Here is a 16,432-nt window from a genome sequence, read left to right as displayed (position 1 = left end):
ATTTAGGTATGAAATTACATAGGTATGTGACATATTCGAATATATGTATGTCTATGTGTGAATAAGTTTTGAATTTAGTTAATGTTGAATGTTATATATGCTTACAAGAGGTTCAAATAGGTATGTATATATGAGTATAAATTCTTGAATTTTATTAAAAGTATGGATGTTACATATATATATATATGTATAATATATTTGTATATGTTTGGATCGAATAAGCATGTATACATACGTATAATTGTTTTTTGAGTATAAGTATGAAATTATATATGTATATGTTAAATTCGAATATGTATGCGTATACAAGTATAAGTACTTGTTTCAAATATAAGTATAAATTATATACATGTTAGATTCGAATATGTATATATGTACATGTATAAGTTCTTGTATTGAAATGGGGTATGAAATTATATAGGTATATGCGAGATTCGAATGTTAAATGTACATAGTATGTTATAAGTTAAATAGTATGATAATAGTAGTAGTATCTAAAGTATAAGTTATATATAAATGTGTTCGGTTGAATCATTGAGATATTAAGTTGGATTTGGTAATTGAACTTTATATATCCATGTGGTTCAAGAATATAAGTTATAAATTTTGGGTTGAATTTTTATGTATGGATTTTATATACATATATAGTTTGAATATGAGTTACAACTTATGTGAAATGAGATTTCAGGCTTAGTGCCTAGAAGGCTTATCGCCAGTGAGATAATTCAGACTTTATGTCTAGCAGGCTTGATGCATGTGAAACATTTCGGACTATAAGTCTAGTAGGCTAAAAGCCGGTGTACTGAATCAGGTTTTAAAACCTAGCAGGCTAAGTGCCGGTGAATCTGTTTATATTATGTGTTTAAATATATTGGATATGTACGTGATTTACGTCATATGTATTTGAAGAACATGTATATACATTCGGTCATTGAATTTGATGAGCATATAAATATTCGTTAATATGTATTTGAATAGTATATAGATATGCTCAGTTTATTACACTTGTTAAATATATATACATTTGGTTATATGCATGTGGTAAATATATTTGCATTTGGTATATGCTTTTAATGAATATCTATATATATTCGGTGATATGCATTTTGGTAAGTGTAAATATATCCGATTATATTTATTTGATGTATATGTATATACATTCGGTTATGATAATTTGTTAAGTATATATATTCATTCGGTTATTCATAATTGAAGTGTATATGCATTCTGTTTTAAGCTTTGATAATTATGTATGCATATAATTATATGCAATTAATATGTAAATGTATTCGGTTGTAAGGTTTTGATGAGTATATATATACAATTGGTTGTATGCATATTGTATATATATGTATTCAGTGATACGCATTCTATGAGTTCATATACTTGGTTATAAACAAGATGATTATGAATAGCAATTATTCAAATGATAATATATGTGGTATTTGCGAATTTAATAGGTGAACCATGATATTATATAATTGCTTTTATATATTTTGTTAAGCTATAGATTTACTAAGCTATAAGAGCTTACCTTGTTTGTTTACGTCTTTCTGTTTTATAGATTTAAAGATCAAGCTTTAAGCTCAGAGCAGAGATCATCACTCTATCTACTATCTTGGTATTGAAATGTTTGAATTTTAACTTATGGTATGTACAGGCTAGATAATGTTTTGAAGGTCGTACTTTGATGTACTGTATATGAAATTAATAGCCATATGAAAATGGCTTATTTTCTTATGGTTTAGCTGGAGTGTAATGCCTTTATTTTATTTTTAAATGGTTTAAAGTAAAGCTTATAATATGACATATTTAATATTAGACTAAGTTTATTATATTTAAATAATATATATAATGTATATGTTTGATTTTGAAATGGTTGTGTTTTGTTCAGTAATGCCTCGTAACCCTAATTCGACGACGGATACGGATTAGGGGTGTTACATGAAAGCTATGTTAACAAAAGTTTCAATATTGAGTTTGAGACAACATAGATGGCTAGAGTTAGTGAAAGATTATCATCCGAGTAAAAGTTTATATGATGACGGATTTGTTGAGTTAGAAATCTCTAAAAGCTATGAATATTCACCTCATTTGAGAATTTAATGGTTTTATTGTTATTGAGCTGAAAGTTAAACCATTACTTCCTCAGAAAATTCGAGATTTGCAAAGAAACGATCTGAATTTGTTATCTAAATGGGAGCAAATTCAGAATGGTTAGATTATTGATTTTAGTGTTGGTAGTAATGATAGTTTGTATTTCTAAAATCAAATTTGTGTACCGAACAATTTTGAGTTTAAAAGAGAAATTCTACGGGAAGCCATAGCAGCATTTATTCAATATATCCGGGAGGAAACAAAATGTATAATGACTTGAAACAAAGTTAGTAGTAGCCGAGAATGAAATGAGAAATATTTGAGTTTGTATCGAGATATTGGTATGTCAGTAAGTAAAATTCGAGCATCAGGTTCCATTAGGTTTAGCAAGTAAAATTCGAGCATCAGGTTCCATTAGGTTTACTATAGCTTATTATGATTCCTAAGTGGAAATGGGAACGTGATATGGTGGACTTGTATCAGGACTTCCATTAACTCTGAAAAGAAGATTCAATCTGGGTAATTGTAGATAGATGGATGAAGCCAACTCATTTATTCCAGTCAAGACTGATTACTCGCTTAAGAAAATTAACTAAACTATATGTCGTTAAGATTGTCAACTTGTACAATGTGCCATTGTCTATTGTTTTTTATCGGGATCCGAGATTATTTTAAAAGCTGTTTCAGATAGTCAGAAATTATTTATGGGTTTGAGAAGAAAAGATGTCGAGCTTAGACTGGTGATAGAGTATTTCCAAAAGTCTCCCCGTGGAAGAAAGTGTTACAGTTTAGCAAAAAAGAAAACCTTAGTCTGAGATTTGTTTGGCAATATGAAATTATTGAGAGAATTAGTCTGGTGACTTACAGACTAGAATTTCCTTTGGAGCTCGAAAAGATTCATAAAGTTTTCCATGTTCCAATGTTACTATGATATAGATCAGATTTCTCTTACGTGATTACTTCCAACGAGATAGAAATACAACTTGACTTGTTATATTCAGAAGAACCAGTCAAAATTTTAGCTTTGGAAATAAAAGAACTATGAAATTAATGAGTACCATTAGTGAAAATATTGTGAAATCGACATGGTATAGAAAAAGCTACTTGAGAAACGGAAAATTTAATGAGATCACAGTATTCAGACCTATTTTCAAGTAAAGATTTCGAGGATGAAATTTTCTTAAGGGGAGAGTTGTAACAATCAATTTTTTAGTGGTGTCGAAAATAGTAGTTTGGGACCACAACTCCAACGAGTGAGTCCGTAAATAATATTATTTAATATTTATGAGTTAAATATAGTGTTATTTTGAATTTGATTTGATAAATTTTATTAATTGATTAGTTAGTCAAAGTACAAGTGGTTCGTAAAAAAAGTTAGTGATTTTGGAAAATGAGGTATCAGGACCTCGTTTTCATAAATCGAGCTCATAAATTTTTTTATTAAATATTTAAAATTTTTTGTATAAGTGGATTGAAGTTTGGTTCGGAAATTTTGATGATTTGATAGTTAATTAAGAAAAAAGGACTAAATCGTAAAAATCGTAAAAGTTAATCATTATTGATTTTTATTAGTTAAGTGGCTTAAATAGTAAAGGTGGGAGGACTTATTATGGTATTTAGACCATAATATAATAGCTTGGACAGTTAGTGCACTTGATTAATTTGATTTTTATATTATTTTATAATTAAATTAAATTATATGTTATAATTAAAATAAAGAAAATGTATCATCCACTTTCATTTCTTCTTCCTCCAACCGAAAATAAAAAGAAACCATAAGAACCCATAACACCTCCCTCTATACTCAGACCAGGCTCTTTTTTTTTTTTTGTACAGATTTCCTTCACATGCTTGTAGCATCCACACGACAAATAAACTGTAGGTAGGCATTCATATTCAACTCTTTGAATTGCACCATTAATCAGTAACTGAGACACCCATGGCCTATCCAAATTAACATAAACTGCCATACGCACAAATCTGCCCGAGCTTGGTTATCAATATTGAAATCTAGCTTAGCGAACTTTCCCGTCGTCCCTCCAATCTCCCATAAAATTTTTCATTTCTACATGTATCCCGGAAGCCCTGGTAAATTGATCCACGACATAACCACACTAGGGAACGGTCGTGCAAGATCAAATTCTATGGACCATGGTTGCACCGTCAAGTATTGTCCATAAATGATCCAGGGAACTTGGGAGAGAACTCTCTCAAAATCGTCGGAATTTTGGAACTTAGCCAAAAAATAGCCGTTCTCGATGTCCATCATTTGAAAAGGCTTAGATGGCTTCCAAAGAGAATACACTTTGTTTTGAAGCGCAACATACCCAATGTTTCGACTTAAAAGATTAATCACCATGATGTTAGCCATGTCCTTGATTAAGAATTGATTCAATTTATCAAAGAAATTAATCGAGGGAATGCCATTGACAAAAGAACTCGTGATATCCCCTTCCGCAAAAACAAAGTCATCTTCCTCGTCCATTTCTATTTCAAAGATCTCCCTCCTCGAATCACGAACAACTCCCAACAATTTCTCTTTCCATGATAATGTTGGAACCAATTCTTAGTCTACCACCATCAAACATCACCCTTCCATTTTCTTACCTTCTTTTTTTTCTTCTTCTTTGTATGCGAATTTTTAAAATACTTCTTTTTTTTTTGTTAGTTATATTTAAAGTGGGTCTCATTTTCAGAATTAAGTTTTAAATATGATTTTCTTTCCATTATTAATGATGTATTATTACATTAATTAAAAAACCAAATCATTAAACATTTTGAATAACTCCTCTATAGACTTTTTCATATTTGCATTATTAATCTCTAATAATCTATTTTGAATTATAATTTACTACTAATACAATTTATAACTAAGCAGATTAATTACCATAATTATAGATCGTGAATATGTTTATTGCTTATCAACAATTCATTTCATATTAAACGTTATTTGCTACCTCGGTCTTTGAAAGCAATTAAAGATTAATTTTTAAGTACATTAATGACATATGCAACAATAAATGCATTAAAAGAAACATATCTACTTTTTAATGTCAATGTAAAAGGTAATAGAAAATCCTTTAATAGTGATTACGAAAATTAAGGTAAAAATGAGAAATAAAATCACAACCATTAAAGAACAATTTATATAAAATAAAATCGATGCACCTGTCTTCCTTCTATTTTATGTATGTATAAAGACCTATAAATAGATTCAAAAGATGATGAAACACAACAAAAAAAATATAAATTAAACCACTAACAGTGTAAGGTTTTTTTAACCTTATTTTCCTATTTTAAATATTTTTCTTATTTTTACATAATATCTTTTAATGTTATTTTATACAGTTTGTTTTAACATAATTTATTCTCTAATTTTTATATTAAAATCATGAAAGGGAATAAGATTTGAAGAATGGATTTGATAACTTTGCATCATTTGTTTTAACATTATTTATTCTCTAATTTTTTGACATTAAGATCATGGAAGGAAACCATCCACTATGAATTTGAAGAATGAATTTGATGAGAGAATAATCGAACTGTAGTGCGAGATTGACATGCACAAGACATTGTACAATGAGCAATTTAAATTTAATAAAAAAATTTAAAGAGCACAAGAACATTATGGAGATTTATCAAAAGATTTCATTGATTCAACCTATCAATGGGTTGAAAAACATATAATATTTTATACAGTATTTAAAATATATTATTTTATATTATTTGTGAAAATATACAAATAAGTTCAATATATTATAATTATTACATACAACTAATTTGTGTGTCACACGTGATAAGAAACTAGTTAGAAATATGAAGAAGGAACACACAAATTGGTTACACAGTTTGAATCCGAATCCTACACCTGTAGAATCTATATAATTCTACTATATAAGATGTGATTTAAGCTTAATTCACTCCACTCGTTGCAACTTCCTCCCATACAATTATCTAAATTCAACTCTCCAATTAAATTTTTCCCTATAAACCTTAGACCAAACTAATAAATAAGTTTGTTTACAACACAAAAACACATGAATGTTACTCATAAATGAACAAATTGGGCTTCCTGATTAGCATATTAAAAGCAGTAAACAAGTCTATATAAGCTTTTATAAACTTGTGATTCGAGGCTAGTATAATTACATTAAATCACTCAAGTCTCACCCCCAATTACTCCTTATATGGCTTCACCCCCAATTACTCCTTGACATGACATCAAAAGAGATCTTCATGTAAACTTTTTGATCTCAGTATCTATTTAAACAAGATAGGTAAATTATAGTAGAACTCCTTAAAATATTTTATTCTTGTTTTGACCGATATTTTCATCAGTTATATTTTTTCTTTGATTGAATATCTTCATCAATAATTCCGAAAATATGTAAAAAAAAAATCTTTTTAATCTTGTTAAGATATACTAACAAAATAGATAAATTATAATTGCAATTAAATGTGCAAAACAATATTTAATCTTGATATTATTTTAATTTTTAATTTAGATTGTTGATTGACTCTTAACTCGGTTAGTATCAATTTTATTGCCAGAGTAAAAGAATGTAGGTTCGAGTGCGCTGAAGTGGATTTATCTTCTTATTTTAAGACAAAAAAAAATCTATCTATCCTAGGAATTATATAAAAAAGAAAAAAAAACCGAGACTATATAGTATGAACAATTAAAGCAGTTTCCCGTTTATCTTGGATTAGTATAAATCAAGATTCTCACCGGGACTGTGTGTATTGAGCAGCATAATTCCAGGGTCAATAGCACTTTCTTTTAGATCCAAGCATTGGGTGGGTCGGTGAGTATAAGCGCAAGAAAAGGATCGATGTTTGCCATGTTCTTGCAAATTGCATTTCCACCTAATTACCAAAACTTTGGGCTACATACAGGACTCCACCAACAAAAATTGCGTAGCTAACGTTAGGCTTAAATCCACCTCAGGAACTTTCTATTCTTAATTTGACTCATATACAATGCAGGTAGGTACATTGTTTTGCTTTATTTATTATTATATATTTATTGTGATACAGTTACAAATTTGAATACACTTATAGTGGTTGATAATGTAGTCGACACATACTATAAGAGAAAGCATTAGATCTGGGTACCCATTGGCCCCGCCCCTGATTTAGATTTGTAACTCATTCCTCTCTCTAGTGGGTTAAAGACACACATAGTTGAACCTTCACAGCTGTTCAAATCCAGGATACTGGAATTCTTTTTCCTAACTTCTAACAAAAATGAAAATATTACCCGTAACTTTATTAAACAAATTCCGTGCTCATAATCAAGTTATACATGAAATTACAATTTTTATTGTTTGGCTTTTAATTATAAATCATTTGATGCAGTGTCGGTGGATAAATTTAATGCACCATCGGTAAATAATAATATAACACCTCATCAAAATAAAAAAAAAGTGGAGAGCTTATAAATAAATATTAATAACTTTATTTAAACATAATTAAATTATAAATAAACCCTAAAAACTTGAGATCTTAAATCTAAGAGTAATTAATATTTATTTATAAGAGTTATAATTAATGTTTAAATAAAATTATTAGTATTTATTTACAAGTTCTTTATATTTTTTGTTTAATTTAATAATAATTTATCGTGTTATTATTTATTGTAAAACCTATAAAGGAGTATCCTCTAATTAAAATTAGATTAGAATTCTTTGTGTCAATTGTAACTTCAAATAGACTCGGCTTCAGTTTTTCAATATTGTGAGATAAGACGAAAGGAAAGAAGGGTAAATTTCATGCTTCCCATGCCTTTTTCCTGAAAATATTCAAGCTTTCTTCTCTCAATCACGTTCTTAGAGCGTTAAGAGGATGAAAAGTCAAATTTGTTAGTCCAAATAGCACGAAACTCACAACTACTACATCCGTTGTATCTAAGGAAAAAACTTTATTGAATCTCGCACCCCCTCTCTCTCTTAAACCCTGTCTAAAGAAGCCAATTAACTCCATAATATCAAATTACAATATGAAGCCTTCATCAAAACCATCAGAAGGGAAGCGATTCATTCTCTCATCTCTCACTTTCATCTTCTTCCTCTGTGCATTAGCTTCCATCAATGAAATCAGATTCGAGAGCTTGTTTAAGCTTGGAAGATGTGCTCTTTCCAACGCCCCTCTGCCTCTCAACTCATCTTCAGAAATGTCCACACTTGCACCCAATTCCTCATCCGATGACATTCGGATTCTGATCGGAATCCTCACACTTCCCGATCAGTACCATCGCCGCCATTTCCTTCGTCTCATATATGGTACGCAGACTCCGGTGGGGGCACAAGTGGACGTGAAGTTCGTGTTTTGTAACCTCACAAAGGAAGACCAGAAGGTATTGGTTGCACTCGAGATAATGCGATACGATGATATCATAATCCTCAACTGTAAAGAAAATATGAACAATGGCAAGACTTACACATTCTTTTCGAGCTTGCCCGAGATATTCAACTCCTCGGATAGGCCTTACCCTCCTTACCATTACGTGATGAAAGGAGACGATGATACATACTTGAGGTTGGACAAGTTGGTGGAGTCATTAAGGCCATTACCAAGAGAAGACTTGTATTACGGGTACGTAATCCCATGCCCCAGCATGGACCCTTTTGTTCATTACATGTCTGGGATGGGATATTTGGTATCATGGGACATAGCTGAGTGGATTAGAGAATCGGAGATTCCTAAAAATCATTTGGAAGGGCCGGAGGATAAGGTTTTTGGAGAGTGGCTACGAGATGGGCATCGGGCTAAAAACAGGTTCAACGCTAAGTGGTCAATGTACAATTATCCTGAGCCGCCCACAAGGTGCACGCATGAGCTATGGCCCGACACCATCGCTGTGCATTTGTTGAAGAATCAGGAGAAGTGGATTCATACCTTGAAGTATTTCAATGTTACCACCAATTTGAAACCTTCTAAATTATATCATATACCCTAGAACTTCTTTATTATTCTTTCATTTCTCTGATTCTAAGTCCACCTACACACAAAATTTTGATTTTGTTCATTCATTCTTCCGGTTCAAATAAAGTCTATCGAGCTTTGGTTCAATTAATGCCACTTGTGTAAAAAATTAACTAAAAAGGGTTTATGCATCAAGTTTGGTGATGTTTTGGGGTACTTCTTCCTTCTTTTTAGGTAAAAGTAATTTTCGCACTTCATTTATACGAATAACATATACTAAGATTTTTAATGGGTTGGTGTTATTATTCAATTGAAATTTAATTGGAGAAAGAATTTAGATAAAATTTTTAATTTTTAAAAATAATAAATATTATTTTCAGAATAATTTTATCTTTTCATATAAATTATAAAAAAAATATTTAAATTTTACCTTAAAAGTAAAACATTATAATTTTAATAGCTCAACTTTGCCATTTCATTTGATTGTTATATCAAATTTTTTAAAAAAATTGTTGCATAAAAATTCACCAACACCATGAATCTAGTATTAATAATTTATCTTTTTATATTTATTTTTAGAATTCTTTCAATAAAACGCTATTATAATATTAATAAAAAATAAAATATAAAAAGTGCAATTATAGTATAGTATCACAAATCACCTATGTTATTATTATTTAAGTCCCTGATTAAGTTGGTGTTACAAGTTAACCGGTTATCAACTCAGTTAGGAAAATTATGAAAAGGTCATTCCGTAATTAAAGTAAGTTATATTATTCGAGGGTACGTTAATCTTTTTATCTTAACAAAAACAAATTAAAATTTGCATATGGTGGGATTTGAACATAAGCTAGTTGGATTGATAAAACCTTAAATTCGCCACTCAACCAAAGCTTTACTTTAATATATTATATACATTTTTATTGTAATATGCACAATTTATTATCTCTATTAGTTGTATTTATTAATATTGTTGTTAATTGAGTTGGTGTCACAATTTAAGCACTCCTTTATATTCTAAAGTCATGGTTTCCACAAGCATGTCATGGGTCGTAGATCAAAACTCGTGACTAATACACATGGTATCACCCAACGAGGTCAATTGATCAAATAGGGGCTCATTTAACCCACTTGAACTAGCCTGATTCTTGGAACACATGGAGAAGCCCATTTACTTGAAGCCTTGGTGGCCTAGTGAAACACTCTAGTAAAACTAGAGTTACCAGGGTAAATATTTTATCTTAAAGGATCTTGAAAATCCCTTAAAATCTCTACTTGTAGATTGCCTTTAATCTCAGTCGTTGATGTATTTTAAATTGTACCATTGGATCGTGAGGAGCTCAACTATAAAAAGAGTTATCCCCCTTCATTTGTAATCACTCCATCATTGAGTAATATAATGCATTTAAGAGCATTTACTCAAACACTTGGTGTGCGCTTGCTTTCTTGCAGCTTTTCTATTCTTTCGTTACTTTTTTGCCTTTGAGTTTGCTTCGACTAAGTTTGGTACCTTAGAGAATTTTCGTTTTTAATTCTCATTTTTCAAGTGTAAGGCTAACTTAGGTGAATTTGAAGCTAAGCTCTTGCCTAAGGTCACATAGTTTTCTAGACTAAAGTTTTAGCCCTATGACAATTGGTAACAGAGCCAATGTTCGAAGGTGCCGAGTGATATGATGAAAAAAGTAGATGATTAGATTGAGCTGAGGGAAACCCGTAGAAGGGTCAAGAAAGTGAGCAGATCAAGAGATATGTTGTCGGCTTTGAAGGTCCGGTGACCAAGCATGAAGAATCCGTCAGTGGTATGAATGAAACAAAGAGCTAGACTAGGTGAAAGATCAACTCAAGCGACAGGAGGTAGAAGCCCTTAGTTCCAATGTGGATGCGATGTAAGGGGTGCTCAATATCATTGTGGGTAAGTTTACAAAGAGGGATAATGCTCTCAACACTATGGTGACAACTTTGAAGGAACAAATTAAGGAGTTCAAAGGAAAGCTCATTATTTGTAAAGATGCTTTGGGTAATAGGGTATTGGTTGCAAGCTAAAAGAGTTTAAAGGGATGAGGTCCACTAGGAATGTGGACAACTTCTTATAGGGACGAGGTTGATGTCCCCAAGCTAAAAGAGTTTAAGGGGATGAGGTTCACCAGGGATGTGGAAAACTTCTTATGGGGAAATGAGCAATACTTTTGTGCCAGTGTCATTGAGGATGGTGTTACTAAGGTAAATACTACTTCTATGTATTTTACCGATGTCACTATTTTAGAGTGACGTTGTAACAACTCGATTTTTAGTGGTGTAGGAAAATGTGATTTTAGAATCCCATTTTTGTAAATCGGGTCCGGTAATATTAAATACGAATATTTACGGAGTTGGTATAAAAATATATTAAGGTTTGGTTCGGTAATTTTGTTGATATAATAGTTAATTTAGGTGTAGAGACTCTCACATATCCCCAAAACTCCCTTGGCCGAAAATAATATAAGATAGATTTTTAGTGAAAAATATAAAGAAAGTAAAAGATAAGGGATGTTAGAGAAAAATGAAATAAAAGTACACTGTGAAATATTAATTTGAGCTAGAGACTAAATTGTAAAAATATGAAAAGTTCTATGGTCCAAGTGTAAATATTTAAAATGTGAGGGGTTAAAGTATAAATATGGATGAATAAGGAAGAGTTTAGAAAATAGTGAAAATATATTAAGGGTGGAAGGGTCTAGAAAATAAGGAAAATGGATAAATAAGGACCAAATTGAACACATAAAGAAATGAGAAGGATTAAATTGTAAATTTTACCAAAAAGATATCATGAAAAAGATGGAATTTTAGATAAAGTACAAAGGTAAAATACTCATTTCCTAAATAAGATTATTATAAGAAAATATATTGGCTATGGACAAATTTGGGCCATTGGATTAAATTGAAAAGTCAGAAGAAATTATGGCTATTGGATTGAAATCATTAAAACTTATATTATTTTATTAGTTAATAACATTTTATTAAAGATATTTTTATAGAAAAATGGAGAAAATTATCCCTTTGTCCATGCTTCAACCATCCAAAACCAATATAAATAGGAGATGAGTTTGCTTTTTATGCAATTTAGTCTCTTGCCAAGAAATCTCATTATTTCACCCAAATTCTTAGAAATTTCCATAGACACCGAAGAGGAAAGATGAAGCAGAGATCCTATAGAGTATGTCATCAATTTAGAAGCAATAAATTGGTAGATGAAAGTGAAGAAAATTAGAAGAAAGGAGAAGGATAGTGATGAAGATGAGAAAGAAATGGAAATGAGGAAAATGGAAGAAACTCTTGACAAAAAAGGTAAGTTTTCATATAGGCATAATTGCAAAAAAAAAACCTCAATGTTTGGGGGCTTTTGGTTTTGTGCCATTGACCTTTTTTTTTATTGACATCCTCAACGCTATGATTTTTTGCCAAAATTAGTCCAATTTTAGCGGTAAACGTGAGTTGACCGTCAGTCAAATGGAAGGTCAACAAAATAGCCTATGTGGTGGTCACATAAGCATGATGACATCATTGATGATGTCATCAAAATAAATTTTTTTTTCACTTTTTCCATTTTTTTTCTTCTTTTCTCTTCTTTTCTTCCCCTCTAATTGTTTTCCTAGATTTTCTCTCTTTCCAAACACCCATTTCGCTTCACTCTCCTCACTTCATTCACAATCTCTATTAGCAACCCACACAATATCCTTGGTTGGAACATTCTTCATCCAAAAATCTGAGAAAGAGAGGAAATTTGAGATTTCCTAATATCAGAAGTTCATTTTCTCACTAAACCAATAATGTATAGAAACTGTACGTTAAGATATTTAAGTTTTCTTCAAGGGAAAGCAAAGTTATGATTTTAAATAAATGGAAAAATTAATTACTCAAAATTCATCATTAACTGCTAAATTTTTCCTAATCTCTTCAATCTAAAGACTACCATTTTTAATCACAGTTAATTGAGTTTCACAACTTGCTTTGTTCATTAAGATAACAAAAGAATCAAGGTTTCGATAGAAAGATCATAGCTTATTATGGAAATATAATTGACAAGTTAAATCTTAGGCAAAACCAACAAAAATCCATTAACATAAACGTAGGAAAACTGACTCAAAAGACCATAAAAGGAAGAGCTTTGGCATAAATAAAGAAAACCCATTTTACCAACTTCATTCAAGAATCAAAATACCATTTCTTTAAAAAAAACCCCAAATATTCCAACTTTCCGGACATTTCAAAATAGGAAAAGAGGACTCACCTGACAACTTGGTAGCGACCAAGGTTATCGTATCGTTGCAAGTGCCTTCTTGTATGAGAAACCAAGCAAACCCTAGTAAAAAAATGGAAGAAACAATTGAACAGAGAACAGTTCAAAACCCAGAAATATTTGAGAGCCAAATATATTTAGTTAAAAGGCAACCAACAAAAATATTTAGTTGAAATGGGTATTTGAGAGAGTGAAAATGCAGGTGTGGGCATGAAAATGATGGTGTGTGTATGTGTGTGTTGTGTGTGTGTGTGTTTTTACTGTAACAGCAAGGAAGAGAGAAAGAAGAAGAAAGAGGAAACAAAATGAAAAAAATTTGTTAAACAAATTTTTTAGATGACGTCATCGTGCTTATGTGGCATACCACATAAGCTTATTTTGTTGGCCGACGCTTGACTGACAGTCAACTCATATTTACCGTTAAAATTGGGCTGATTTCTGAAAAAATCATAACGTTGAAGGTGTCAATAGAAAAATGGTCAAGGGCACAAAACCAAAAGCCCCCAAATGTTGAGGTTTTTTTTTTTGCAATTATGCCTTTCATATAAACCATACTTGTATTCAATAAATTGAATTAAATATGTGGTGAATAAAATTTATGAAATGTGTATTTTAATATAAATTCATGAAATAGAAAGTATGTAATGAAGCATGACATATAGAAACTTGAAATACTATGCTTTCAAATAAGAGATAATATGATGTGTGTTGTAAAAAGCATTAAGATTAAGAAATGAGTATGTTGTCAACAGATAAGTATGAGTGATTAAATTGAATATAAATCAAAGTTATAATGATTATGTATGATTAAATGAAAGTAATGTAAAGAACCAGACCCATTCTTGACATATTAAATGAAAGTAATGTAAAGAACCAGACCCATTCTTGACATTTTTAGGGCTTTAGGTGAAACAATAAATCGGGTCATTTTAAAAAATTATAAAATATAATAGAGTAAAATAAAATCATATACTAGTAATTTCATTAAAATAATACGTTTTATGAAATTAAGCGAATAATATATTTTTCTAACAAAATGAAAAAAAAATTCCATTCAATCTACTTCTATGTCATCAACTACAAAAACACAAAAAATCATAAAAAAATGGGTTTTACGAGCATTTTGAGATGCAAAATCATTAATGATAACATTAGCATTAATATTTTCCAAAAAAATCCTTCTCGATATTTTTATTTTAAAATTAGTTACTACTAATAAAAGGGAAAAAACTCAAAATTATGCACGAATTTTGGTCTAATGTGTAATGTTATAAATGACTATTAAGTGAGTATCTTTTTTATTTTAAAATATCATATTAGTAAACTTATTAGAAAAATTGGACGAAGTTAACAATTGAACCCAAATTTTAAAATATGAAATATAAAAGAATTAAATTTCAAATATACAAAAAATATAAGGATTTAAAAGCAGATTTTAAGCTATTATATATGTACTATCTATTTTAGCTACACCTAGGACATCATTGTACAAATCCCATAGACTAGATTTTTTTAAAAGATTTTTATATCAAAAACCAATTATAAGAGGATATGGTGTGATGATTATCACAATTAATCTTAATTTTTGATTTTAATGCGTCGAAAAAATATAAATTTTATATTCAAGTAAGAAAAAAAAATCTATTCATACTATTATTATTTAATAATTTTACTTAACTAAATGATGAATAAATCCAACCTAAATTTAATTGTGAATTTATTAAAAAAATAATTATTTTATATATTGTTTCTGTAGTAAAAAACCTTCTGTCTAGATTGATACAATTTGTTTTTAGAGTATAATAAGTTAATAATTAAAAAAAACACATGACAATAGTTTAGATCTGCTTGTTGAGTTTTTTACTCCATTAATATTGGACAGAATAATTACCCTACTAAAAATCTATTATTTATACCAAACAACAAATAATATTTAAGAATCTTTTTATTTGAAATAAATATTATTTTAAAAATATTTTTATCTTTTGGGCCTTTTTTATCATTAATGAAATAAACATTTTTTGGGTCCCTTCTATCTTTGGGCCCTAGATGGTTGCATCTTAAAACAGCCCCCAAGGCCGGCTTTATAAAGAACCATGGAAAAAAGTAGAGAAATTTATTAAAAGCAGTTTTGGACATCAATAGTGACTCTACTTTGAAAAACCAAAAATAATAGCAATCTATTTAGAGGGTGAATAAATATGAAATTAAATATTACTGAGTCTAGATTTGTACGGAAGAAACGGTGTAAGCAACGGAATTATAGATTTGGAGATATATTAATTTTTGTGAGACAAGGTTAGTGTGATTTTGGGTTCTCCTGTTCTAACTTTGAAAAATCATTAAAAATTATAAAAAAAATATTTAGAAGGTGAAATTTATATTACAAAAAATTAATAAGTCTATTTTCAATAGAATCAAATTGTAACATTATACAAATCTTGAACTAAAAGATAAATAATTTTTAGTGGAGAAAGGTCAAAGCTAGCAAGCAGCAGAACAGGGGCAAAGTAATAAACTATATTAATTGGATTATGTGGAAATTCAAAAATTTTTATGGTAAAAATTTAATTGAGTTTAGTTTCAAATACAATAAGTAGATCCTAATTTTGAGTTTTTTTTAGAAAAATATAAAATTAGGGTCCGTTTGTTTGCCAGGATGGTTTTACAGTGTTTGAAATACTGAAAACATTTTACATTTGGAAAATGTTTTCCAAAACACGGGTAAAATGAGTATGAGTTTACGAAAAATGTCTTACCGATTTTATTTCTGTAAGACATTTTCCAACTCTTACCAGGTTACTTTCTCCTTCTTCCTTCTGTTCTTCATCCCTTCTCCTTCTTCATCTAGGTAACTTTCCTCCTTCTACTTCTTCTTTTCTTCATCTTTTATAATTGTAATAACAGATTTTGCCCGGGCCTAAAAGGGCTCAAATTACATTGGCCTATATGGCCCAAATCCAAAATTCAACAGGGGCCCAAGGCACGGTGGCCCAATTATGTGTGGCCCAAAGTGCCCAAAATGTTAGTCAGAAACCCTAGAGGTCCTAGGGAAATCCTCAAGCACCGCAGCCACGAATCTCAGCCCCGATCTTCACCTGCACAACAAGGAAAGAAAGCAAAACAGTATATGGA

At 30.2% G+C, this 16,432-nt stretch overlaps 1 protein-coding gene across 1 annotated transcript; it reads left to right on the top strand.

Moving 5' to 3' along the window:
• Nucleotides 1-7,913: 7,913 nt before the first annotated feature.
• On the top strand, nucleotides 7,914-9,172 carry LOC107914385 (hydroxyproline O-galactosyltransferase GALT3). Its single transcript, XM_016843289.2, has one exon. It carries the CDS (start codon nucleotides 8,096-8,098, stop codon nucleotides 9,053-9,055), a length of 960 nt encoding a protein of 319 aa, XP_016698778.1. The 5' UTR covers nucleotides 7,914-8,095; the 3' UTR covers nucleotides 9,056-9,172.
• Nucleotides 9,173-16,432: the final 7,260 nt, after the last annotated feature.

The sequence above is a fragment of the Gossypium hirsutum genome, chromosome D08 (assembly GCF_007990345.1).
Source record: "Gossypium hirsutum isolate 1008001.06 chromosome D08, Gossypium_hirsutum_v2.1, whole genome shotgun sequence".
In the NCBI taxonomy this organism is placed as follows: domain Eukaryota; kingdom Viridiplantae; phylum Streptophyta; class Magnoliopsida; order Malvales; family Malvaceae; genus Gossypium; species Gossypium hirsutum.
This window is presented reverse-complemented; position numbering and strand designations above follow the sequence as displayed.

Bases quoted from the DNA above. Each gene is read 5' to 3' on its own strand.
- LOC107914385 (XM_016843289.2), top strand. From the start codon at position 8,096: ATGAAGCCTTCATCAAAACCATCAGAAGGGAAGCGATTCATTCTCTCA.